At 41.5% G+C, this 24,964-nt stretch overlaps 1 protein-coding gene across 3 annotated transcripts in view; it reads right to left on the bottom strand.

Moving 5' to 3' along the window:
* TOX (thymocyte selection associated high mobility group box) overlaps nt 1-24,964 on the bottom strand; it is a 265,158-nt gene that overhangs the window by 27,511 nt on the left and 212,683 nt on the right. For all 3 annotated transcript variants that reach the window (XM_054021071.1, XM_054021073.1, XM_054021072.1), the window contains exon 6: nt 9,692-9,772. In XM_054021071.1, coding sequence (XP_053877046.1) covers nt 9,692-9,772 — 81 coding nt within the window. The remainder of the gene's footprint in view (nt 1-9,691; nt 9,773-24,964) is intronic.

Below are 24,964 nucleotides of genomic sequence, written 5' to 3'. Positions count from 1 at the left end.
ATTCCCCAGCATACTACGCTTTTAGCTTTTTCTAAGGCTTGGGAAGAAACCTTTTCTTTTGTAAGCAGCACTGGAGCTAATGAGATAGGTGATACCAAATATGTTACAGACTTTTCATATATGCCTTTATTATCTATTACATACAAAAATGTGAGTATACAGCACAGGCCATATTCTGCCCTCCCCTGCCCTTCTATGGCCAGCTTGCACTGATTTCATTGATTGCATTGATTTTCAACTGGAGTTGTACCTGTGTAACAGAGCAGAATCTGTTCCTACATAAGGACACTACATGTTACTGATAAAATATGAATAATGACAGAGGGGATCTGACTGAGCCTCCAGCTGTTCAGGTATCAGGCATAACTTTGCAGATCGAAACTCGTTAGCTAATCTGCCATTTGAAAAGTCATTCTGCTTATCTAAGGAAAATAGTACAGGAAAACATATTAAAGATTCCTATTCACTTGTTTAATTAGACTTTGGAGCATAGAAAACATGGAAGACATATATATTCATCCCCAGGGTTCAGCACTAAGGTTCAACATGAATTTATGACCATAGTCACAAGCTAATTTTTATGCCTGATACTACAGGTGTACAATTCTAGACCTTCTGCTCCCTACACAGGTCTCTACCACCTGAGCTAAAAGAGAATCTTTTTTAGTTCTAGAAGTGGTAGGACTTAAAGATTCTGTAGATCAGTTGCTAGAGGATGATAGAATCTCATATACAGTCTATCAGGTAGGGAGCACATACACATTAGCCAGTACATTACAGGATTGCAGATTAGAATACTAGTTTTTCACACCAGTGCCCTATACCTTCCAGTGGCTCCCACTCACTATTGAGTTTAATTCAAAGTCCTGGTCCTAATCTTTTAAGATTTTAATAGGCTGGGACCAGGCTATCTTAGGAATTGCCCCTCCATATGTAAGCCTCCAAGACTGCTGCATGCAGTGTAAACCTATCAGAAGATGGAGGGAAGCAGTTTTTGTGTCAAGTCTGAAGATATGGAACACCATCCCAAAAGATGTATGCCTGTCTTCTGGGCTCACTGCAAAACTCACCCTTTTCACAAGAGCCTACTATGCCAGAACACCCCTCCTCCCCCGCTGTATTCACACCTTATACACTATTGTAATAATCTTTGTTCAAAATATGCCTTGAATATTTGAAACTCATAGTTTGCTGGTCACTACTGTCCTGATAAAGTATGTGTGGCAAGACTGTATGTGAAGTTATAAGATTCCCCTGTATGGTGTTATTAACACATGTTCCAAACCCCACAGCCCTGCCCAAACAGAGGTTGACAAACAGGTCTGTCCTAAACAAAGATGTGTGCTCTGCTTAATTTTTGTTTAAGCAGTAAACAGAATAATCAAGCAGGAAGGGAAGACAGAGGAAGTTTAAACAGGTAAAAAAAACCAGCAGGGAACATCCTTCCACATACACTCTTTGTCTCCTGATATCTAGCTGGAAATGTTTTTCAAGAAGGGGGCTGAAACTATAAAAAGGAGGAACAAACTCCCCAAGTCACCCCCCTCTCCCTGTCCATCACATTCACTGTACCCGAAGATACAAAGGAAGCAATGGTTGGACTTGGGAGAGGGGTCCTGATCTGAGAGTTTGGTCAGTAATGCTGCTGGGGCATGTGGTGAGAAACTTTGCTTGAATCTAATATAGCTTAAGTTAGGCATTAGTGAGTGTTTTATCATTATTGTTCTTGTAACAATTTCTGACTTTTATGCCTTATTACTTGTACTCACTTAAAATCTATCTCTTTGTAGTTAGTAAACTGGCTTTTTGTTTGATCTAATCCAGGGTGTTCAAGTTGAAGTGTTGGGTGACTCCATTTGGGGCAACAAGTTCCTTAAAGGAATAACAGACTCAGTATATCTGTACTGTCCAGGAGAGGGCTGGGGGAAAATCTGAGACTGGGAGTGTATTGGGGTCACCCTGTGGTAAACTTTAAGGCTGGTAAGAGCCAAGGTGTGGCTGGCTGGCTAAGCACACAAACAGACATAGCTGGGAGTGACTAACACACTGGAGGCTGTTTGTGAGCAGCAAGCCATTGTAAAGGGTACCCCAGGTTACAGGGCAGGGGTGACACAGTTACACATGAGCCTGGATTGTACCCTGGTATGTCACACTTAGAACAAAAGCCCAGAGGAACAAAGAGAAAGAGAAGAAAATGGGCCATGTAGAAAGAAAGGAAAAGCAGGGGAGTGAGAAATGAAAAGAAGCAAATAAAATAAAGAATACCTTTAAGTATAAGCAACCAAATACAAGGAGCATGAGAGCATAGCCCACTTTTGCCATTCTTATTTTACTGTATATATTGGTGCTTAGTTGCTACACAGGTTGGGGCACTTTATAAATTAGAGAGATAATTTAGATAATAGAACTCCAGTCCCTTTATCTTTCCCCACCAATCTTGCTGCTCTCCTCTCCTGCTCTTGAGCAAAGTGAGGATTCCCTTTCACATTCAAAGCTCCCCTGTTCAATGCCACAACTCCTCATGCCTGCCTCCTAAAGCCAACCATCAGCACGCCTTGTCTTCTCACACAGAACTACTCTGAGAATCATGATGGTTCCTACCTGCCCCAGACCTGACCTCACAGTGCAGTACGCTCACCTCCTCCCTGCTGGTCCTTATTCAGAGAGTCACACCATGAACGTGTGGTGGCTGGACACAGGCAACGTCAACCAAGCAGGCAGGCAAAGGAGGGGATCACACCAGAGGAAAGGTCGTACTGGAATTTGTTCCACCCTAGAGTCCTCACCGAGCTCCAGCTCCCCATGGCCAGAAACTCAGCTAAGAACAGATATTCTGATCAATACAATGGTCCCACAGATACGAGCGGTCACTCAGGTGGCATCCACCAGGCAATTTGATAGCTTCATTAGGGTTAGGATTTTCTTCTTCAGTTTGAATTAGTATAGACTATGGCTCCTCGAATCTGTAACTGGTTTTTTTAAACTATCACTTGTAGATCTTAGTAAGCAACCAGCAACTCAAATCTGTAAGTGAGAGTTTTTATTCTCATTCTGAGTTGTTTCTGCTTTCTGGCCACTGGTGGCTTTTCTGAGTGACTGAAAATAAAGCAAGGGTAAGTTTTTCATATGGCAGCATTCGTATGTGCTTCCTTAGAAGTGTAAGTAGAAAATTTAAAATTAGTTACACTTTTTTTAATTTTGCCCTTTCAAGCCTTGTTTCTGCAGATAGTATGTTGGAAAAGCTGCCATACACAATCGCATGTGCACGCACGCGTGCACACACACACACACACACACACACACACATCCAGTTGCTGAAAAAAGCTTTGGAATATATTTGCTGTTATTTTCAACATTTTAAACTACCAAATTACATATATTTGAATTAAATTAATAAATACTTTTACAGTAATGTTATTGTTATTATTCAAAAATTATTACAAAAACTCAACTTTTCCCAAGAGATACCACACAGTTACCACCATCGTTCTACATGCAGAGAAACACTGGTAACTCAGAGATCTCTGTGTGATGACTGGCAAAATGGACAATGACCTGTTAAGAAAACTGTCCATGATGAAGACACATTTGCAGAGCCACATTTCTGTTCACAATCAGGGAAAAAGGAAGTTTGTATTAAACTAAAATTATACACTGCATTCTTGATTATATTTATTCAAGTAACAGACACAAAATACCCAAAATTGTGGCCAATATACTCACCAAGAATCGATTTATTTTTAATTTTAGAACAGTTCTCTTTCAGAATCAGCAGCATTAACAGCAACAGATTCGGTGTTTTGTGGTATGAGGAAAATGTCTAAAGGATCCCAAACCTTCTGAATGGAGTACTGTAAATTGAGTGGTATCTAGACTAGCTAGGGCCAATATCATCAGAAATATTTCTTTATTAATGTGAGCAATTAGACTTCACTACATAATCAACTTTGACTAAACTTGAGGAATTGCTGAATGTTCATACATAAATGTTTCTGGTACCTTTGGCCATCACCAGTATCTATAAAATAAGTGACAGGGTCAGGGTCTGATTCTCATTAGCACTAATGCTACTTTATACCACTTTAGCAGTGTAAAGGGTTTATAAATGGGTGTAAATATAATATACTCCTACTTTCCCTTTACTCTGCCAGAATGGTGCAACACAGCCTTAGTGTAAAATGAGAATCAGGGTTTGGGTTCTGTTTGGATTAGCACTGTAAAATCCGGAAGAGCAAAACTTTTATGTGAACATTTCAGAACGTCAAAAAAGTTATAAGTTGATGCAGGTTTTGGATGAAGGTTGTCAACACATGAGGTTTCTTATTTTATTCATTCCAAATCACATATATTATACAAATGAATTGCACCACATGTGGCAGGTTCAAAAGTCTTTAGACACATCATTGATACTTGAGTACAAGATGGGTCAGCTACTGAATGTCATATATTGTTAGCCAATGTCTAAACATTTTAAATTCTGAAGATACATTTTATTATCATCTGTGGGGGATTGTCATGGATCCATTAAGGCCATTTATGAATCTAACCTGAATAAATATGCTGAAGAACATGTGACTTTAATTTGATACCAGTGTCTTTATTCCCCAATTGAGAGGCATAGGGAGGCTTTAAAAATGCAGTTCTAATAACCTTATACCAACTATTCAATCCCAATCACTTTAGAAACAAACAAGAGCCTTCTCAAAATCAAAAATCTCTCAAACTAATGTGATCTCAAAATCTCCGCTAGTTTGGGCTTCAATCTTGTGAGAACATCTCTAGGTCTTGGCACTGCTGAAAGGGAAGCCTCACATGTATTTGGCGTCAAACTTTAGCCTGAATGTAATCTGAATCTGAATGTTACCATCTCCGTCTATCTCTCGCTATTTAAAGTCTGTGAGAGATTGTTAGCTGGTGTAAATCAGCACAGCTCCCTTGGCTTCAAGGCAGCTATGCCAATGTACACCAGCTGAGAATCTGTTTCTATTTTGTTACTGGATGTTTTAGTAAATGTAGAACTTTCCAATGCCAACGCTGGGTGGGAAATGAGGAGAATAGGATTCTTACTAGCTGCATATTAAAAACTCTAGTGAAATGGAAACTAAGGCTAGGTCTACACTATGCGGGGGGAGAGGGGGGATCGACCTAAGATTCACAACTTCAGCTACGTGAATAGCGTAGCTGGAGTTACTTATTATAGGTTGACTTACCTGGCTGGGAGGACGGTGGCGAGTCGACCGCTGCTGTGCCACCGTTGACTCCGCTTCCACCTCTTGCCGCGGTGGATTTCCGGAGTCGATGGCAGAGCGATCAGGGATCGATTTTATCGCGTCTTCACTAGACGCGATAAAGTTAATCCCCAATAGATCGATTGCTACCCGCCGATCTGGCGGGTAGTGAAGACGTGCCCTAACTTAGATTCTTGTTTTACTGTTTGATGTAATTATTTCAAGTTAATTCAAGTTAAGTTGAAACATATTGTGTAAGGGTAAATTGCAACATTAAATGATAGACTTCCAGCAGAAGCATCAAAAGGAATGTGCATAAGGAAGGCAAACTGCCACCTGGAGCTCCTTGGCAGAGCAATTATTGCACTGCCCTTAAGAAGGTGCAGCATTTGGTCTCCTTAGTGACTGACTGACTCAGTTCTGCCATGGCCCTGACACCTCATTACCACCTCCCTCCCATTCACCCTCACATAGGTGCCAGGCACCATCTACCCTTTAATGCTTGGCCTTTATTTCATGTATGTTTTGGATGACGTTGTTAACTTTATGGACTGCCACCACAATGAGACCTCTGAACTAGAAAAGGATGGTGGAATCAGTGTATTAAAGGTTAGGCCAAACTGTAATACGAGTGAGTTCTCACAGTGATGTTATGCCTAACAGATTTAATAATTGCTTAGAAATTTCCTTAGGTCTTTAGGATTTGTGGCTCTATAGGTTAAGAGGTTGAATGGGATTATTCTTTGGCTATATGCATTTACTGGATTTTTTTGCTTCAAACAATGTTTTTAGGATTAGAAATTTCTTCTCTGACAGTTTGTGGATCTTTGAAGGGACATGACAACTGGTTTGTGAAAAATACATACATAAACAACTCTGAAAATACCCAGTCAGTCAACAGGTAATTCGGATATACGATATAGAGCTACATGCATAGTTTAAATGGTAATATACGGTTTTTGATATATGGTTCTTCAAACATTTTTGATATCACAATAATCACAAATGCAAAGATAGTGTGTCATAGAAACCTGAAATATCTACTGTTTATAGCCTTACATTACGATTTTCCTAGGTAGGGAAATTGATGTTTGGGTACAAATAAAAGCTGCACATTAATGTGACTGCTTATTATATTTTTCTGCTAAGGCAACAGTGCTAGTGATCCTGTAGGAGTTTAGCTGCTTAAAAAAAAAGCTGTTAATACTTCAGACAGAGCTGCATTTTAGGTTTGCTCCTTATAAGGAGAAAGCCACTATTGCTGTTTTGTAACGGTTTCCCTGAAAATAGCCTAAACTAATCTTTAAAACTTCCAAAATGTCTGCACAGACTAAGTACTTTTCCAAGACAGTGGCTGGGAGTTCTGTTAGGGGAAGTCTGAGCCTACCATACAATCAAAGGGGCAACACTGTCACACATTCATTAACTTCAAAAAATTTGCATTATTTCTAACTCAAAGAGTGTCAAATGTGGTTGATAATGATGCTATGTGAGAGCACAAATTTGACCTAGCTATGCCATCATAGCTTTGAAAAATTACCTTTTTTCCTACTTGAGGGTAGATGCAAGCCATAGTTGTTAAGTATGTCTTCAGAAAATATTTATATATGTATATATAAATAAATATTTAACATATAAAGCAAAAATCCTACTGCCAGCCAGCATACACAAAAAAGCCGGGGTAAGCAATAAAAAGTGCTTGTTTTTTAAAAAGTCAAATTGCAATCACAGCATTTTAAGTAATGCTATACAAATTGCTATATACTGTAGGTTGCATTTCTGAGCCTAAACAGTACTAAAAGTTGCAACTAAGGGCAAATATAAAGACACTTGTTTAGAATGCAAAGGCTTAGTCAGTATTATAAACAATATGGCAATCTGCATAGCATTACATATAATGCTTTGTAATGTCATTTTGACTTCACATATTGATTTCCACATACATGAACAGGCTTGACTATAGCCCTATTAATTTCAATTTTTATAAAAAGAAAAGAAAAATGTTGAGAAAACATCTATCAAATATACTGATAGAGTTAATGGAGATTAATGCATAGCTATGACATTAAATCCATACAATCAGATGTTCACCTTATTGGGTGTTAACCCTATTTAAAAACATATTACAGGTAAGGCTGATGGCACAGCCTATTGTTAAAGTTGCCTGACATGTCCAATTATAAGACCTTGCTTTCAGTTGCTTATTACTTGGCTAAACTTAAATCTTGTGGGTTGACATTTTACATGCCAGGTGTATACCTCAGCTGATTTTTTGGGGGCAAATTTTAGCCAGCATAGTTCAGCTGTTTTCAGGCTGCTACACGTGACTTGCCTGAGCAGTCATCATCCACACAGAACAGCTAAGCATGCTCCCTCCAGAGGTGAAGACAGACTTCTGGCATTTCCTAACTTTTGCATGCTTGCCTTTGCAACTGTAATAACATTATTTTTAATGTAGTTTTTGTATGTGTAATAATAGAATAGATTTTAAACACAGAAAGTTTATATTCTGTTTCAAATAGATGCAATTCACATGGTGAATCTTAATATATCACCTATCCAGTTTGTAATTACATGCTTATTTAAAGTCCCAGTTTTATTTATTTTTTTAATAGAGATATCCTATCACCTAGAACTGGAAGGGACCTTAAAAGGTCATTGAGTCCAGCCTCCTGCCTTCACTAGCAGGACCAAGTACTGATTTTGCCCCAGATCCCTAAGTGGCCCCCTCAAGGATTGAACTCACAGCCCTGGGTTTAGGAGGCCCATGCTCAAACCACTGAGCTATCCCTCCCCCATCACATCTAAATGCTTAAAGTTAAGCAGATACTTAAGTTCCACTAAAGCCAATGGGACCTAAGCACATAATGAAGTGCTTTCTTGACTAAGAATGGGCTTAAACATGTGTTCAAATGCTTTCCTACATTGACTTAGAGCCTCAGATACCAATATTTCTTTAATTGAATTTTCTCTTGAACCTTCCTCAAAGAATGCCATGTAGCTATTTTTTGCCCTTAAAAAAATCAGAGTAAAATTCTCAGTTTTACATATATTTATCGTATCAAAATAAAACAGTTTAGTGTTTCATATAAACAACGTATGATCGGCAAAGTAACGATACCTAATTCATTATTACAAGTGAAAAGCTGACTTTGTAATTCACATTAAAACGAGTGAGTTGGTCTTATTTTACCACTCAGTAAAATCTTACAAATAAATTAACACTCATGTACAGTGGAACCCTGGGACAGGTCCACTGGTTTGAAAGAGTCTATTCTAAACATAGAGACTATCTCTGGAAGTTTACACTCATCAAGTGTAGAACAGGAATGACAGGCATTTTGTACATGTTTTTAATAAACATCCTGGCATATATGATGCTAGATTTCAAGTATATAAGACAACACAGGAAAGCTATGAATAAGGTTACACTCATGTCTCAGAGTTTATCTACGTGAGGTTTGATCTCACAGGAGTCATATACTGAAAAACCTGAAGAAGTGGTAAGATCACGTGGAAAATTGCATGAAAGACCCGGTGTTAATTATCCGTTAAATCTTTGTTTTGAAATGTCCCTAACAAGATGGTAAATATGTCGTGAAACTAACAAAAAGTGCTGCTCAGCCACACCTGTATAAGCTTCAAGCATTGCCATCCTCCCTCCTAACCTTTACTCACAACCACCGGACAGTCAAGTGCATCTAAACTTGACCTCATCAACACTTTGGATTCTGTGAAATAGACACCAAAATGATCATCAACAATATGATTCTGCAAATTGCCCCATTAATGTTTCAAGTCTGCATGTTGCAGTAATCTTACTTTGTCTGTGGGTTTTAAAACAGTGGTTTATATTGTATCACTTGTGAAATCCTGGGCACTATGAATATGTCTATAAATCAAGGTCAAAAGTTTCTCTTAACTGTGTACAGTGGGTCCTGTGACATGCTGTTCCAAAGCGAGTGATTCACACTATGTCCTATACTGTGTTCGTCTACTTCATCTGAGGCATGCACAAAGAAAGTTCAGCTTATCATGGGAACGTTTGCATTGTGATACTGAGAATGATCATTGCTGTACAGTGCCTGCATTAAAAATGAGGCATTTTATGTGTGATACCACAGTTTCCCCCTATATTCAGAAAAGAGTATGACTGGTAATTGTGCAATGCTGTGTGGCCCCTGCTGGCAAATGTGATCCTTTTACTGATGACCACTGGGTCTCTCATTTGCTTCATTGTGATTATAATCCCAGCCTGTAGATGTTCTATGAGTAGGAATAGATGGGCTGCAGTATGCCTATGTTGAGAGAGAACCGTTTGTATTGAGCACTAGAGCAGAGCATGGCTAAGATAGGTATAAGGTGGTAATGAGCAACAATATTTACACTAGATACCATGGCGCTGAGTATCATACAAATGCTGAAAATGGTTTACAATCTATCACAGTATATATATGTGTTACCTTGGATACAAGGCTTGCTCTGTATGCAGCTAACTGCTTCAAATATTCCTTCTTAGCAGCTTCAGTTTTCTTTTTGTATACCTATAAAACAACAAAGATCATTAGTAAAGAATCTGTTTCTATATGCAATTCCAATTGATATAATCAATCTGTTTCATGGATTTTCAGAACATCCTTCTAATTAAACAGCCATTCCTATTTCTCCAGGTTTTTTAGGAGAGAAAGAGTAAGTAAAACACCAAGCATTTTCAAAACTATCGCTCACAGTAAAAGAGCTCCTTTGCCTACAGAGTGATCCTGATATGTCTGACTGAACTGAGGACATTCCGATTGGTATGATAGCTTCAATTGACAAAGGGAGGTTAAATTCAGGGTATCATTCCAAACTGGACCAGTGGGGGTGCTCTTCGTTGTGGCTCCCATCTGGCAGACCGGCTGAATTTGTCTGGGAAATAGGAGTGTGGGTGGGTCCAGGCCTGCTGAGTTGGGAGGGAAAAAGGAAGAAGTGAGATGCAGAGGACAGGGAGGGGTTGGGGAGATATCAGTGCCCTTCAGCATGACTGAGAGACTTTTTTCCATTATTAGGTAAACTGTTGGACAGTCAGAGAATCCCAGTCCAAAGGAGGTCAGAGGCAAATCAAGGCTCAGGCGAGCTCTGTGCAGAAAGGAGAAGTTAAGGAGCCATGAAAAGAAGTTAGTGTAAATCACTGTTCCAATCTTGCGCTTGCAAAGTTCTGCTGAGCTCTTCAAGAGAGTGTACTTTTTCTGGTATATTCCTCTCAATCCACTGTTCTGCCTACAGTGTAACTAACACAAGCAAGTATGCTCCACACAATAGCTTACAGAGTTATATGATTCAGTTCAAATTTCCCCAGACTTCAGAACTGAAGGTTATTTGCAGGGATTGGCAGGACACCCAGGCAAAATGACAATTGGAGCATTAAAAATATAGATAGATACTTGGGAGCTCGGCACCTGTACAGGGGGTGCACAACCCTCTCAGCTACGAAGGCAAGCCCCATAGAGGCTAATTTCTTGCCAATGTACATGCTGGGGATGGGTTTTGAGACAACCTAAAAGAGACTTGCACTGTTACTAAACCTGCACCCAGTCTCTGATTAGTTGGGCTATGCACTCAAAGTGCAGCGGATGGAAAAAGCAACTTAAAACAACTTTGAGATGTCCTCATAAATTCTGCAGGTGAGAAGTACACACACATACACAGGGTTAGTATGCTGTATGTTAGTATGACTCAAAGAATATTTCCAACATACCTCTGAACAGCATACTAACCCACAGAATCCTCCCTACCAGCACTACAAAAAAAAAAAGGATTCTGCATGGACTCCTCCGGACGGTCGAAACAACAGACTGGATTTCTACATAGATTGCTTCCGTCGACGTGCAAAGGCTGAAATTGTGGAAAAGCAACATCACTTGCCACATAACCTCAGCCATGCTGAACACAACGCCATCTACAGCCTCAGAAACAACCCTGACATCATAATCAAAAAGGCTGACAAAGGAGGTGCTGTCGTCATCATGAATAAATTGGAATATGACCAGGAGGCTGCTAGACAGCTCTCTAACACCACATTCTACAGGCCATTATCCTCTGATCCCACTGAGGATTACCTAAAGAAACTACACCATCTGCTAAAAAAACTCCCTGACAAAGCACAGGAACAAATCCGTACAGACACATGCCTAGAACCCCGACCAGGGGTATTCTATTTGCTACCCAAGATCCATAAACCTGGATATCCTGGACGCCCCATCATCTCAGGCATTGGCACTCTAACATCAGGCTTGTCTGGTTATGTAGACTCTGTCCTAAGACCCTACGCTACCAGCACTCCCAGCTATCTTCGAGACACCACTGACTTCCTGAGGAAACTACAATCCATCGGTGATCTTCCAGAAAACACCATCCTGGCCACTATGGACGTAGAAGCCCTCTACACCAATATTCCACACAAAGATGGACTACAAGCTATCAGGAACAGTATCCCTGATAATGTCACAGCTAACCTGGTGGCTGAACTTTGTGATTTTGTCCTCACCCACAACTATTTCACATTTGGGGACAATATATACCTTCAAGTCAGCGGCACTGCTATGGGTACCCGCATGGTCCCACAATATGCCAACATTTTTATGGCTGACTTAGAACAACGCTTCCTTAGCTCTCGTCCCCTAACGCCCCTACTCTACTTGCGCTACATTGATGACATCTTCATCATCTGGACCCATGGAAAAGAAGCCCTTGAGGAATTTCACCATGATTTCAATAATTTCCATCCCACCATCAACCTCAGCCTAGATCAATCCACACAAGCGGTCCATTTCCTGGACACTACTGTGCTAATAAGCGATGGTCACATCAATACCACCCTATACCGGAAACCTACTGACCGCTACACTTACCTACATGCCTCCAGCTTCCATCCAGGACACACCACACGATCCATTGTCTACAGCCAAGCTCTAAGATATAACCGCATTTGCTCCAATCCCTCGGATAGAGACAAGCACCTACAAGATCTCTATCAAGCATTCTTAAAACTACAATACCCACCTGCTGAAGTGAAAAAACAGATTGACAGAGCCAGACGAGTACCCAGAAGTCACCTCCTACAAGACAGGCCCAACAAAGAAAATAACAGAACACCACTAGCTGTCACCTTCAGCCCCCAACTAAAACCTCTCCAGCGCATCATCAGAGATCTACAACCTATCCTGAAAGATGATTCTTTACTCTCACAGATCTTGGGAGACAGACCTGTCCTCGCTTACAGACAACCCCCCAACCTTAAGCAAATACTCACCAGCAACCACACATCACTGAACAAAACCACTAACCCAGGAACCTATCCTTGTAACAAACCCCGATGCCAACTCTGTCCACATATCTATTCAAGTGACATCATCATAGGACCTAATCACATCAGCCATACCATCAGGGGCTCGTTCACCTGCACATCTACCAATGTGATATATGCCATCATGTGCCAGCAATGCCCCTCTGCCATGTACATTGGCCAAACCGGACAGTCTCTACGCAAAAGAATTAATGGACACAAATCTGACATCAGGAATCAAAATACTCAAAAACCAGTGGGAGAACACTTTAACCTGTCTGGTCATTCAGTGACAGACCTGCGGGTGGCTATATTACAACAGAAAAACTTCAAAAACAGACTCCAAAGAGAGACTGCAGAGCTAGAATTGATATGCAAACTAGACACAATCAACTCCGGTTTGAATAAGGACTGGGAATGGCTGAGCCATTACAAACGTTGACTCTATCTCCCCTTGTCAGTACTCTCACACTTCTTATCACACTGTCTGTACTCGGCTAGCTTGATTATCACTTCAAAAGTTTTTTTTCTCTTAATTAATTGGCCTCTCAGAGTTGGTAAGACAACTCCCACCTGTTTATGCTCTCTGTATGTGTGTATATATATCTCCTCATTATATGTTCCATTCTATATGCATCCGAAGAAGTGGGCTGTAGTCCACGAAAGCTTATGCTCTAATAAATTTGTTAGTCTCTAAGGTGCCACAAGTACTCCTGTTCTTCTTATTCTACAGTAAAGCCAGAGCATTCTCATAATGGAGAATACCTGGAAGCTGCAAACTGTACGTACTCCGGATAATACAATTCCAAAATACAAAATCAGAGCAACAGTACTGGGCCAGAAGGATCTGGTGCTACATCATTTATAGAAAGAATATTCTTGTGAAATGTCTTTTATTTCAGTGAATCTTTGCTTTCAAAGAAAGAACAATCCTCTGATCTAGGTTGGGAAAACTCAGAGGTTGCCTAACAGATTAAAGATTTTGCTTCCCAGGGAAGCATAAAATCATAATGGAAAAGGAGGATACCAAAATTGTAAATATCTAGACAGAGAGAAAAAAGATTGTTTTTAGCTGTGCAACTGTGTGTGTGCACTCTTGTAATTTCTTCAGATTAGGATAAATATATGGCATATGCTGAGCTCATATTGTTTTTCAAAGAACTGGGTAACAAGTTGCTTTTTAAATTGTGATTGTTTGCAGTTATAGGGCAAATGTATTGTTTTTTTCAGAAAACAAAATGAGAATTAGTTGACAATCTGTTCCCACCTGCTAAAATGAATTAGCATGACCTACAGAACTAAGACGAATTCAAATGATATTGTACATTTGAATACAGCTGCATCATTTTGCTATCCAGATTTTAAAACCACAACTGAGCATAATAACATCACATATATAGAGTCAAGATCTTTAAAAGATCATGTAGGGTTTTTTCTGATATTGCAGTCCTGCTTCAATAGATCAGAAGTCTTATTTTGCATTATATGAATATCAAAATTTTATGCAGTGTAGTTGTAGCCATGTTGGTCCCAGGATATTAGAAAGACAAGATGGGTGAGCTAATATCTTTTTTTTGGACCAACTTCTGTCCATACAGAGCCAACTTCTGAGCCACAGAGCTCTTCTCCTTTTCCAGATCTGAAGAAGAGCTCAAAAGCTTGTCTCTCTCACCAACAGAAGTTGGTCCAATAAAAGATATCACCTCACCAACCATGTTTCTCTAATATCAAAATTTTAAGCAGGTCTACTGTGCATTTATAGTCAAAGCATATGGAAAAGGTTCTCAAAGAGATGGATTTCCCCCTCCCCCTTTTCAAACTGTGGTATTCAACAAAGCAATCTCATTTTATAGCTTAAACCTAACAAAAGTTCTGTAAGTCTTGTACCCAAACATCACTACTGCATATTCACTTAATTATATAATCTTCATTTAATTATTTCCCAACTATCCAGCCATACTATTCAGCATTAACCATATACATCATTTTTCATATCTACTTTTCTCAGGCATTCTCTCAACCTGGTAATAGCAGTATAAATCCAAATTAGCACTATTTTTTTGAACTGACCCTGATACAGGATGTCACTATGAGTGCTGTGGCACACAACCCTTTATGTGTTATTCAGAGGGAGATTTATGTCCTTGGGTTTCTCACTCTGTTTTTTTGTATCTTTCTCAGTGTTTTTTGGGGGAAATCCCATTCCAGCTGATTTGCATGTAGTGCAGTTCTATGGTGCAAGGGGTATTTGTTATGGTTCTTGGGCATGATGTCTTGGGCTCTTACAATTTTTTTTTTTGGTCTTCTTCAAGAATCCTAATATTTAGGCTGTTTGTTAGGGGGTGGGTGATCCTGACGATTGCAGTTCAGGGCAACTGCACCAGTATTTCCCCTCAGTGCTCCTGCCAAGGGCACCCGCTCTCAGGCTTCTGGCTCGCCAGCTGTTGCCTTTCTTGGGGGGAGACCCACTTCTCATTCCCTTCTGACCAGGATATTTCCAGGCACAGTTCCCTGCCTTCATTGTATTAGCCTCTGCAAAAGACAGTCTGTCTGAGCAGGCTGGCTTGCTTTCCCTTCAGAGATGGCTAACAGTGTGAGTGCCCATAGTTATATTTACCACACAGCTCTTTTTATGCAAGCCAATTTTGTTCTTAACGTAAAAGCAGTAGAGAGGAAACATACTAAAAACAATAAAAGAACCTACACGCATGCTAATAAGCTTACCAGAAATCACCCTAACCCTAACATGGCCTCTGGCTAGAGCAGTCCTTCAACACCTTATCCAAGGAAACCTCTTTGTGATTTCAAGTTCATCCCAACTTCAGCTCGGAACAAGCACACAGTCTTATGGGGCCTCAGTAGGCCTAGTTCTTCCAATCCTCTGAGGACTGGGGCCCTTTGTGGACCAGGTGTCCTGCCCATTTGGTGGATCAGCAAGAAGGCCCTGAGTCTGTTTAAAACCAAGCTATTTATCCAAAAATCCTTTCTTTGTCCATTGGTCCCTGGATAATCCAGTTTGAATTTGTATATGTGAGCCTCTCCAGGGAGATGGCTTTAAAGGCTGATAACCAGAGGAATTAGAGTAGCCTCCCCTGCCTACTAGAGAAGTTACATACAATAACACATACACAATTAAATTTTTAATACAATGGATCCTAAATGTATTAATCCTAATTCAATACGGTTTAATTTAAATCAAAAGTTTATTTTAATTTCATAAGGTTTGTTCAGCATATTGCGGGATATTGTCAGTCTGTCCCATTGACATTGGCTGTTGAAATATTGATTGCTGATAGCTGCAACACAGGTAGGGTTGGGGTGGACAGGTAGGCTGGGAGTTGGCTGGTATCATGAGTAATGATAAGATTTAGTGTGTAGGACATTTTTCTAGTTGAGAACGTAGATGACACTGGTAGCTGGTGCCAACACATAGTCCTGGGTTTTGGCCTGGGCTCGCATATGGAATTTAAGCAGATGGGGAGACTAGGTGGGTGGCACTAGCAGTTCTAGCGTTATGTGCAACAGGTATAAGCAAGCCAAGGGCCCTTCCCATTCTGTTTTGGCAGCTGCCACAGATTCTAGCCCTCAAGATTAAATACATAGTTGTAATAATTTAATAGACTCGATGCCTTACAGACATTTTAAATAGGCAAAAGGCTCATGTCATCATTCAAGTGTACCAGTGACAATGGTTTAAACTGTTTCGTGCATCTTAAGATAGTGAGGATTTCTGAAACACGGAAATACATTAAAAATTGTTCTCAGTCTGAGAAGGAGATTTCTGTTCTTTTGTTTAAGAGCAACAAACATTGTAGCTTAGTTATAACCTTATGTTGCCAAGATTTACGTTTATTTTTAACACCTCTAAAACCACTTATGAGGCTTATGTTCCCCTCTGAAATGAGTAAACACTGGTGAACAAGTAGTTTGAATGGCAGCACATTTTTATAGAACCTGGCCATTTCCCACTTGTTTTTTTAATTAATGTGATAATTAAATATAAATAGATTTGGTGAAACTCAGTTTGGACAGCTTCCTATTTCTGCTCCTGGCTTAAGTAGGGCCAGTGGGACAATCTGCCACTCTTGGGACTCTGCCAATTGGCCCTCAAGAGCAGATCCTCACACTGGGCTGGGCCTTTGTGGGTCCCAAGTAAGCAATTGTCAGCAGGCTGCCAGGTGGAGGGTTGGAGTGCAGTGGCTTCCATGAACTCAGCTATCCGAGGTTTGATAGCCATGGGTCATGACATCATTTTCCCACCCCCAGGGGTTGCATTAAAAAATTATGGGACTTCAGAATATGGATTGGGGCCTTGTGGGTCAGAGCTATATCTTTAAGACAAGGCGTTGGCCTTCACATTTCTGGTTCCAGGGTGGTAGGTCAAGTAAAGTTTAACTGAGAGAAGAATAGGGCGTACTGGAACTGTTGTTGCTTTAGGACGCTGACCCCACACAGTTACTCAAGGTTCTTGTGATCGGTAAACACCTGAACCAGACGATGGGCCCTTCCAAGTAGTGTTGCCACTCTTCGAAGGCAGTCTGAATTGCCCGGAGCTCCTTGTCAAATATCTTGTATTTGCTCAAATATCACTCAGTAGGAGTAAACTTCCTTGTGAGGTAGGCGATGGGGTGCAGTATTTGTTCGGGTTCATGCCTTTGGAAGAGGACTGCCATGATCACTGTACTAAAGGCATTGGCAGAATTCTGACAGGAGAGTGACCTGCTCTCACCAGGGAACGAGGGGATCATGAAGGGTCAGTCAGTAGATGCCAAGGATCAGTGGAAAATTGCAAGGAATGGATCACGCTGAATTGTATTATTTCTCGGTGACCCCGAATAATGGCTCCATGGAGACAGCTCCTCCACAACTGGAACTGAAGACAGCAGGAAGCTGTCAACAATTTCAATCATGTTGGGCATGGCTTTGTGTAGCAGGGGCACCTGTAGGGCCTGAGCTGTAGAGGCATCCATAAACTTGTCTACTGCTCTCGAATTGATGAGGACCTGTTGGAGGGGAATCCATCAGGGCTTCCCCAGGATACATAGATGGATAGGAATCTGCCAATGAGAAGCCCCTGAATTGGGCTCTGGTGCTTCTCAGTGAGGACTAGGGTGTGGGGAACTTCTCTTCTTTGAAGACTGAGGCTCTGTGCCTGGACTGGTTTGTTTCCCCAAGCCCCTTGGTGTTCGTACTGGGCTGGCCAAGATGGCATGGCCAGGTTCACTGCAGTAGAAGCACAGGTGGTGCTGATGGTGCTATTCCTTTTCTTCAGATGTGAGGCACTGACAAGCCAGATTGGCTTCCATGGGTTCGGTGGGCAATACAGAAAGTGAGTTCATGTACGCAGGTAGGGTGGGCTGCAGGGGACCTCTTTTCTCCTCTCTTCATTCTGAGAGCTGCTAATCTATGTGGATGGTGAGGTCCAAAAGGACATCTAGTCTGGTAAACATCTACGTGGGCCAATTTGTCTATGATTTCTTCCCACAAGCCCCACTGGAACTGCTACATCTGCACTGCTTCGTTCAACTCTGTATCTGTTGTAAGGTGGTGGAAGTGTGCTGCATAGGAGGCCACGGTGCCTTGCCCATGCTGGAGTCTCCTCAGAGTAGCCTCAGCCATTCAAGCTCAGTGTGGATCATTGAACATGGCTGACATTGTTTGGAGAAAGAAATCCTAGTGTGACAGCACTGGGCTATGGCCTTCCAGCACTTGGGAGGCCCGATCTAACATGTCTCCTATCAGCAGGCTGATTTCCAAGGCCACCGTGGCTCAGGCAAAAGCACAGATTTTGGGATGCATCAGAAACAGAAAGTAGCACTGGTTCATGAAACCCCAGAACCACCAGTGGTTCCTGTCAAACCGTTTGGGCCGGGGTATTGCAGGCCCCTATTCAGGGCAAGGTTCTGCAGGCTGTGTTGGCAGCATGATGTTCTTACTCCTGAGCTGCTTCACTTGCTCTTTCAGCCACTGGTTGTCCAAGGTCAGCTGTGCAACTTGGGCCTGCAGTGCTTCATTAACCACCTAGAGTCAGGGCTTCATTCGGGTGAGTTCAATGTTTCTGGTGGCTGTGACGGTGCTGCTGGGTCCATCTTTCTCTCACTGAGCTCAATCCCACAGGGATATTGTGGTCCAAACAAGCTACTTCAGCTGGATCATGGGTGGCCAGACTTAGTAGTCAGAGCCAAAGTCCACAGTCACGAGATAGGAGTCAAGAGTCAGCTGTGTCAGGATACCAGTAGGTCAGATGCAGGATACAAACTGTAGATAGAACTGCAAATTGGTAACCAGAGTCAGGCAGGGTCAGAATACCAGCAGTCAGAGGCAGAAGACAAACTGGAGGTCAGAAACCACAAAGTCAGATGCCAGGAGTCATGGGATGCCAGGAAGTCAAGCCACGGGTGCAGGACCAGGAAGCACAAGGCAGGCAGTCCAGAGCAGGGTGGAGTCCAGTTGTTCAGACAGCTTCCTGTTCCTGTTGCTGGCTTAAGTAGGGCCAGCAGGTCAATCAGACTGAAGGAGTGGAACTTCTTGCTGGGGTCCGGGCTTCATGGGTTTCAGGTAAGCAGTTGTCAGCAGGCTGCCAGGTGGCTGACATAAGGCTGCTCCCAGGAACCTTGTAGGGCCAGGTTCTTAGTTTATTTTTTATTCCTATTTCTAAAATGTGCTTAGTAAGAGATCTTCAGGTGCATGTACATTATTTCATAAGGCACCCAAAACTGGAAAAGACATTCCGCAAAGTAAACAAGCACCAAACCTTCCCAGTACCTTCAGGCAAGAGAGGTAAGATTTGAACTATGCCACAGGGGGAAGTGAATGTCAGAGTCCAGGGCTGTCCACTGACAATGTCCTGGTATCAGCTCAGAGCTTTTGAGGACTGTGCCCCCTTCCCTCTGTCCATGCCTCCCCACCTCCCCCTGTAGCTGGGCCAGGAGCGGGTCTGCGGCTCGGGGGGGGGCATGGACAGGAGTAAGGGGGTGCCCCACAGTTTGGGGAACTCTGACTTAAAGGGACCAGGTCTCTCCATATATATCACCATGAGAATCAAATCCAGCAAGACGCTTTTAGAAGCTTCGAGACAGGTCCCTAGTTTTGAACAGCTGAGGCTGGTGGGAGGGTGTCCACAGATGCTACCATTACGGGCAAGGGTGGGGTTGATATTCCCAGGAGAGAGACTGATCTCTGGAATTTGTTTCTCATTTTGGTTTGACAAAGTTTGAGTCTTTTGACTTTCAGGGGACAGTAAAAACCTAACTTATTTTCCCGGTCTTTGCCTGAATGGTTGGTGCAGGGAATGCAAGGGTGGGGAAAGATGGTTTGGTCTACCTTGTGGGAATCTCCTCAGAGCTGACAACAGTGCGCCTCTTATGTATTTTGTTTTTAAATTATGTAAAGATGTGTAGAAAATTTATGATGGACACTGTGCGAAATATTTGGAATCCCGTTGTGGTATTTTGGGGAACCCCTGTATTAATTTTATGAATCACTTATGTATTATTGTGTTCTGCTCCATGGGGGAGGGTTACCATAGCTCCTCCAGGAACTAAAAACAGAGTGGGGGTGATTGCCCTTGGGATTGTAAACAAATCCAGAGAGGTGGCTTGGGGGTGGCTTGCATAGATTGTTTCAAACTGGGTTTTCCAGAGACCGAGAGACAAAGAAAGGGATTTTTGTATAAAAGGATGAGTTTAAACAGACTCAGGGTTTTCCTTCTGAGGGTATGTCCACACTGCAACATAAGCCCATGCTGGAGCCCAGGCTCAAGCCTAACCCCCCTTGCATCTACATTGTAATTATGCTAACCCAGGGCTTGGACCCAGGGTCCCAGGAGTCAGCTGAAAGTAGCCCACACTTCCATGGGACAACTTCCTTAGTCCTCTCAATCCCAACAATCTCCAGTCCACTCTACTGAAAACGGAAACCATGCCCACATCTTTGCAAACAGCAGCAGCTCAGGTCAGTATTAACCCATTCCGTTCTGATCACCGATCTGCAAACACACGGTCAGAAGGCCTCCTGGGTTAGTCAATGGAGAGTGAACTGAACAAGGCTTTTGCAAAGTAAGGTAGTAACATGCAGAATGGCCAGTAGTTTTCCCACAGTGCACCATGATCCTAGGGTTAGAGCAGCCACATTTCAGGTGTGTGTGGGGGCACTAGGAACTATGGGATATGGTTACTTGCACAATGCAGTGTGGACACCAGAGCCCTAGGTTCGAGCACCGTTAGAAAAGTGTTAACATAAGGTTAAAATACAATATAGACACTGAAGCCCAGGGTTCCCTAACATGGTCAGCAGACTCAAGTCTCACTAGCCCTGGGCTTACACTGCAGACATACCTTGAGTGAGCAAATGAACAGTACATTCTGTCCAAACGGGTATGCCAATCCTGCTGGAAGATTGGACAGACTTTGGCCTATAAGACTGAGGGCAATTCCTGGTACATTCCATGTGTGTGTGCATAGGACCTGTTATTGTTTTATGCATATTTTCTCTGTAATGTTTTTACCCTAAGAATAAATGTATTTTATGTTCCAAAGGCTGGTTGGTACCTAGTGTTCACTGTTGTAACCTCTGAAGAACGGTTAACCACGGAGGCTGAACCCTGGTCAGACCTGCTGGGGAAATCACAATGAAGTACAGAGGGACTGCAAGCCTAAACCCCTGGTCTGGAGTGATAGAGATGTGGGTCTCCACCTAAGAGAGGTGATGGCTAGGAAGGAAGCTTGAAAACTATGACAGATGCATTCCATACATCTAAACAAAGAAATAAGTGCTATCTGTGAAAGTCGTAATTCTAAGAGCAATGTCACCATCTCAGAGTGCTTTGAGTGATGGATGAAGTGATGTTACCCGTGGAAGTACCTTTTCCAGAGATCGAGCTTACAGTTTCTGGAAAAATACTACTGTGCTGCTATCAGAGTTGAATCCAACCTCCAAATCTCCATCCCCAGCACAGCTGAATGGGTTCCTTCATGCTCAGAGAAAGCTGAAAGTTTGCCAAAGCAGGAGGCCAGTGTTCAATTTTAATCCTTTTATTTTGCAGTAGAAGCAGCATCCAGAACTCTATGAATTCCACTAGAATGTAGCTGTCATATAAACAATCCACAGAACTGGTTAATGGATAGTGAAATATGCCACCATTTGACTTTTAATCTAGGTACAAACTGTAACTGAGAGAGGCCCAGGGCTAGCTCTACAGTTCAGCAGTCTCTTAGATGACATAGTATGAAAATAACACTGATGATCTATTAGAAGCTTGGAGAAAAGAATTCAGTCTTTCTGGCATGCAAAGTTAAGGTCACAGGCCAAATACAGCTCTAGTATTAACCAGGTTCAACTCAATTGATTTTGCTGGAGCTGGAGCCACTTACGCCAGGGCTGAATTTGATCTCATGAGGTTGGAATTTATAAGGTGAGGTTTGGTTTTTTTTAGATCAAATGCACATTTTGGATAACACCCGCACCCACAAACATTAAATGTGTGATTTATGTGGTAATTACTTGTACTCAGCTGTACTCTGCAAAACTGGATCTAAACCCAAATGGACTACAATTAGTGTAATTAAATATGGCTGAGTACACAAATGATTTAGTGCCTGACTCCCATGGACTTTTAGTCTAGAGAATGGAGGGTGGGGGAAGGATGAGGAGGAAATTGTGATTATTATTTATATTGCAGTAGCACTTAGAAGCCTAGGTTCCATTGGGCTGGGCATACTATAAACACATAAGAAACAATCCTGGCTCCACAGGTACATGTAGGATTTATTTAGTAGTTGTGTCTGTTGTTTGCACCATTTGGACATCTGAAATTCACCCCTGGTTTGGAGGGCTACCCTCTCTACCACTTTAGCACTCCAGTGACGCTGCAGAAAAGAACAAGTTTCAGAGTAACAGCCGTGTTAGTCTGTATCCGCAAAAAGAAGAACAGGAGTACTTGTGGCACCTTAGAGACTATCCGAAGAAGTGGGCTGTAGTCCACGAAAGCTTATGCTCTAATAAATTTGTTAGTCTCTAAGGTGCCACAAGTACTCCTGTTCTTCTTTTTGCAGAAAAGAAAAGGCTGTCAAGGCAGGCTGGAAGAGAGGCCAGTAGATCCATGAATATACTGACTAAGTGGCCTTATCACCCTGTATGGAGGGTGTGCAGCAGTTACTATTCTGATATACGTTGCTTGGGGGTGAATTCAATCTTCCCAATCCCAGGCTGGAAATCCTGTTTACCCTGGCAGCTTTGTGTGAGAGGGCTGGGTTTGATCTGCAAGAAATTTTGTGGAAAAAATGAACTGCAAAGTTGAGGTCTGATACTGCCCCCTTCTGAAGTTAGTAACAAAACTATGCACCTCAATGGGAGCAAGATCTGGCCCTTGCAGAAACTATTAGACTGCTTAATCATGTGTAGCATTCTGATACCTTAACAATATACATATATATATATTTTATTGACCTACTTGTGTTCCAGTTCATTAAGCCCAGCTGTTCTCAGAGGAGGAGAAAAAAAGCAGACAGCAATGGGAAGAGGGATCCAACCAACTAAAACAAACTGGAATAGTTGTTTTAAATGCCTCATGCGTTTATCTAGCACTTTCAAGGGAAAAAGCAGTTTTATTACTGAAATTTGCCAGTAAAACATGAGTTTCACTAACAGAAAAGGGGTAAAACGAATGACAAAAGCCTTTTTGCTGTCATAAATAGGGAGGAAGGAGGAAGCAGTTTAAGCTCTACTGATAGCAAATGGAGGAAAACACTCCCTCTTTCTTATCAACCATTCAACATCTCAACAGTGAGGTAGCTTTTACTGTGGAGGTTTCTGAATATATTTTGTTTTCTAATTCACAATGGCAGAATATACAAACAGATTTGTCTCTTCTTCCTATTCTCGTTTACACAATAAAGTAAATAAAAAGATTAAATCCCTCAATAATTGTATGCTACCCATAAATCTGAGGATATATTTCAATAATTTTGTGGTCTTCTTCAAAGTGTTTTATATTTATACTTTGGAGATGGCTTTATAAATGCATTGCGAGTTTTAAAAGTAAAGGTTGCTAAAAGGGAATTTTAGTGTGTGACATCAAAGCAGAGGAGAAAACTCAACTCAATACTCTCTTTCTCACTGCATATGGTAGAGGCTTTACTTCATAAGCAACTAAATAACGAATAAACTGTGAATAAATGTTTTGAAAATGTAACTGTGTATTCTCACTTGAAAATCTGCACTCAATTTATACTATTTCAACAACTATATAAGGCCCTGCCAGAAAAATACCATGTATGCTCTAAAATGCTAGAGACAGATCCTTAGCTGGTGCAAATTGTCATAGCTTCATTGAAGTCAGTAGAGCTATGGCAATTTACCTTACCTGAGGCTCTTCCCTGCAATTTTAAAGACACAAAGGGGGTTAGGTGTCCAATTCCAATTGAAAGTAAATGGGAGCTGGGTTCCTAACTCCCCTTTGTGCCCCCCACCCGCAGATTGCATATATTACATATATATGATCAGATTATGTCTTGCCCTGAACCAAGCACACAAGGGGCAGAAAGAATGTAAAATGTGCAGGGGGTGAGCATATGTGCTCAGGGAGAGGTGGTGTTCTGAAGCTGGCCAAATTTGGAAAAGAGCAATTGCTTTCTCTCTAAAAGGGTGTTCTGCATGGGAATTTCAAATGGCACAGTGTCTCCCAGAATTCGTCCTTAGGAGATGCAGGGAGTTCTCCTTTTAACTGCTCTCTCAATGCAGAGCTGTGCCTTCAAGGCACATTTGAGCCTGGAGTAACTTGTGAAATCAGCACAGTGCCTGGTTGCATCAAAGTGAACTTAATGTAAAAATATTCAGCAGGCACCATTTTACCTTTGTAAAATGCCAGCATTTTAAAGGTTAAATATTGGACACAATTACTTTTAAAGACAGTTCAAAATTACTAGATTCACCCCTGAATTAGCTAGTTTTCTACTTTTTTTTTTTTACACATTTAAAAAGCTGTGATCCAAAGAGAAACTTTAAAAAAAATTGCTAAGATTTTTTTATTACATATATACACACCAGAATCAGTCTGGGTTATTTTTAGGGGCCAGGATAGAAACTCTTGAAAGCTTGAGGTTTATAATGAACATGCTAACAGCATCACAAATGTTGACACTAATACAGAGGGACTTCAATTTACTTAAGTATTGGTAACATACAATCCAAGTTCCATCAGATGATAAAGAATAAACTGCTGCATTTATCTAGTGGGTGTTTGAGCACCAATGAGGAGTAAATGATTTGATTTTGTGGGCTCAGAGGATTTGTCAGCTGCCTCATAAGTATAATTCTGGCTCTTCATATTCCTGCTGCTTCTAATTTAGCAGGACAGGCTCATAATTGAAGCAAATTAACTATTTACACTTGTCACTTCTACCAGGGGAAGAGG

The sequence above is a fragment of the Malaclemys terrapin genome, chromosome 2, assembly GCF_027887155.1.
Source record: "Malaclemys terrapin pileata isolate rMalTer1 chromosome 2, rMalTer1.hap1, whole genome shotgun sequence".
In the NCBI taxonomy this organism is placed as follows: Eukaryota; Metazoa; Chordata; order Testudines; family Emydidae; genus Malaclemys; species Malaclemys terrapin.
The sequence above is the reverse complement of the archived record's forward strand: the minus strand, read 5'-3'. Positions and strand labels throughout refer to the sequence as shown.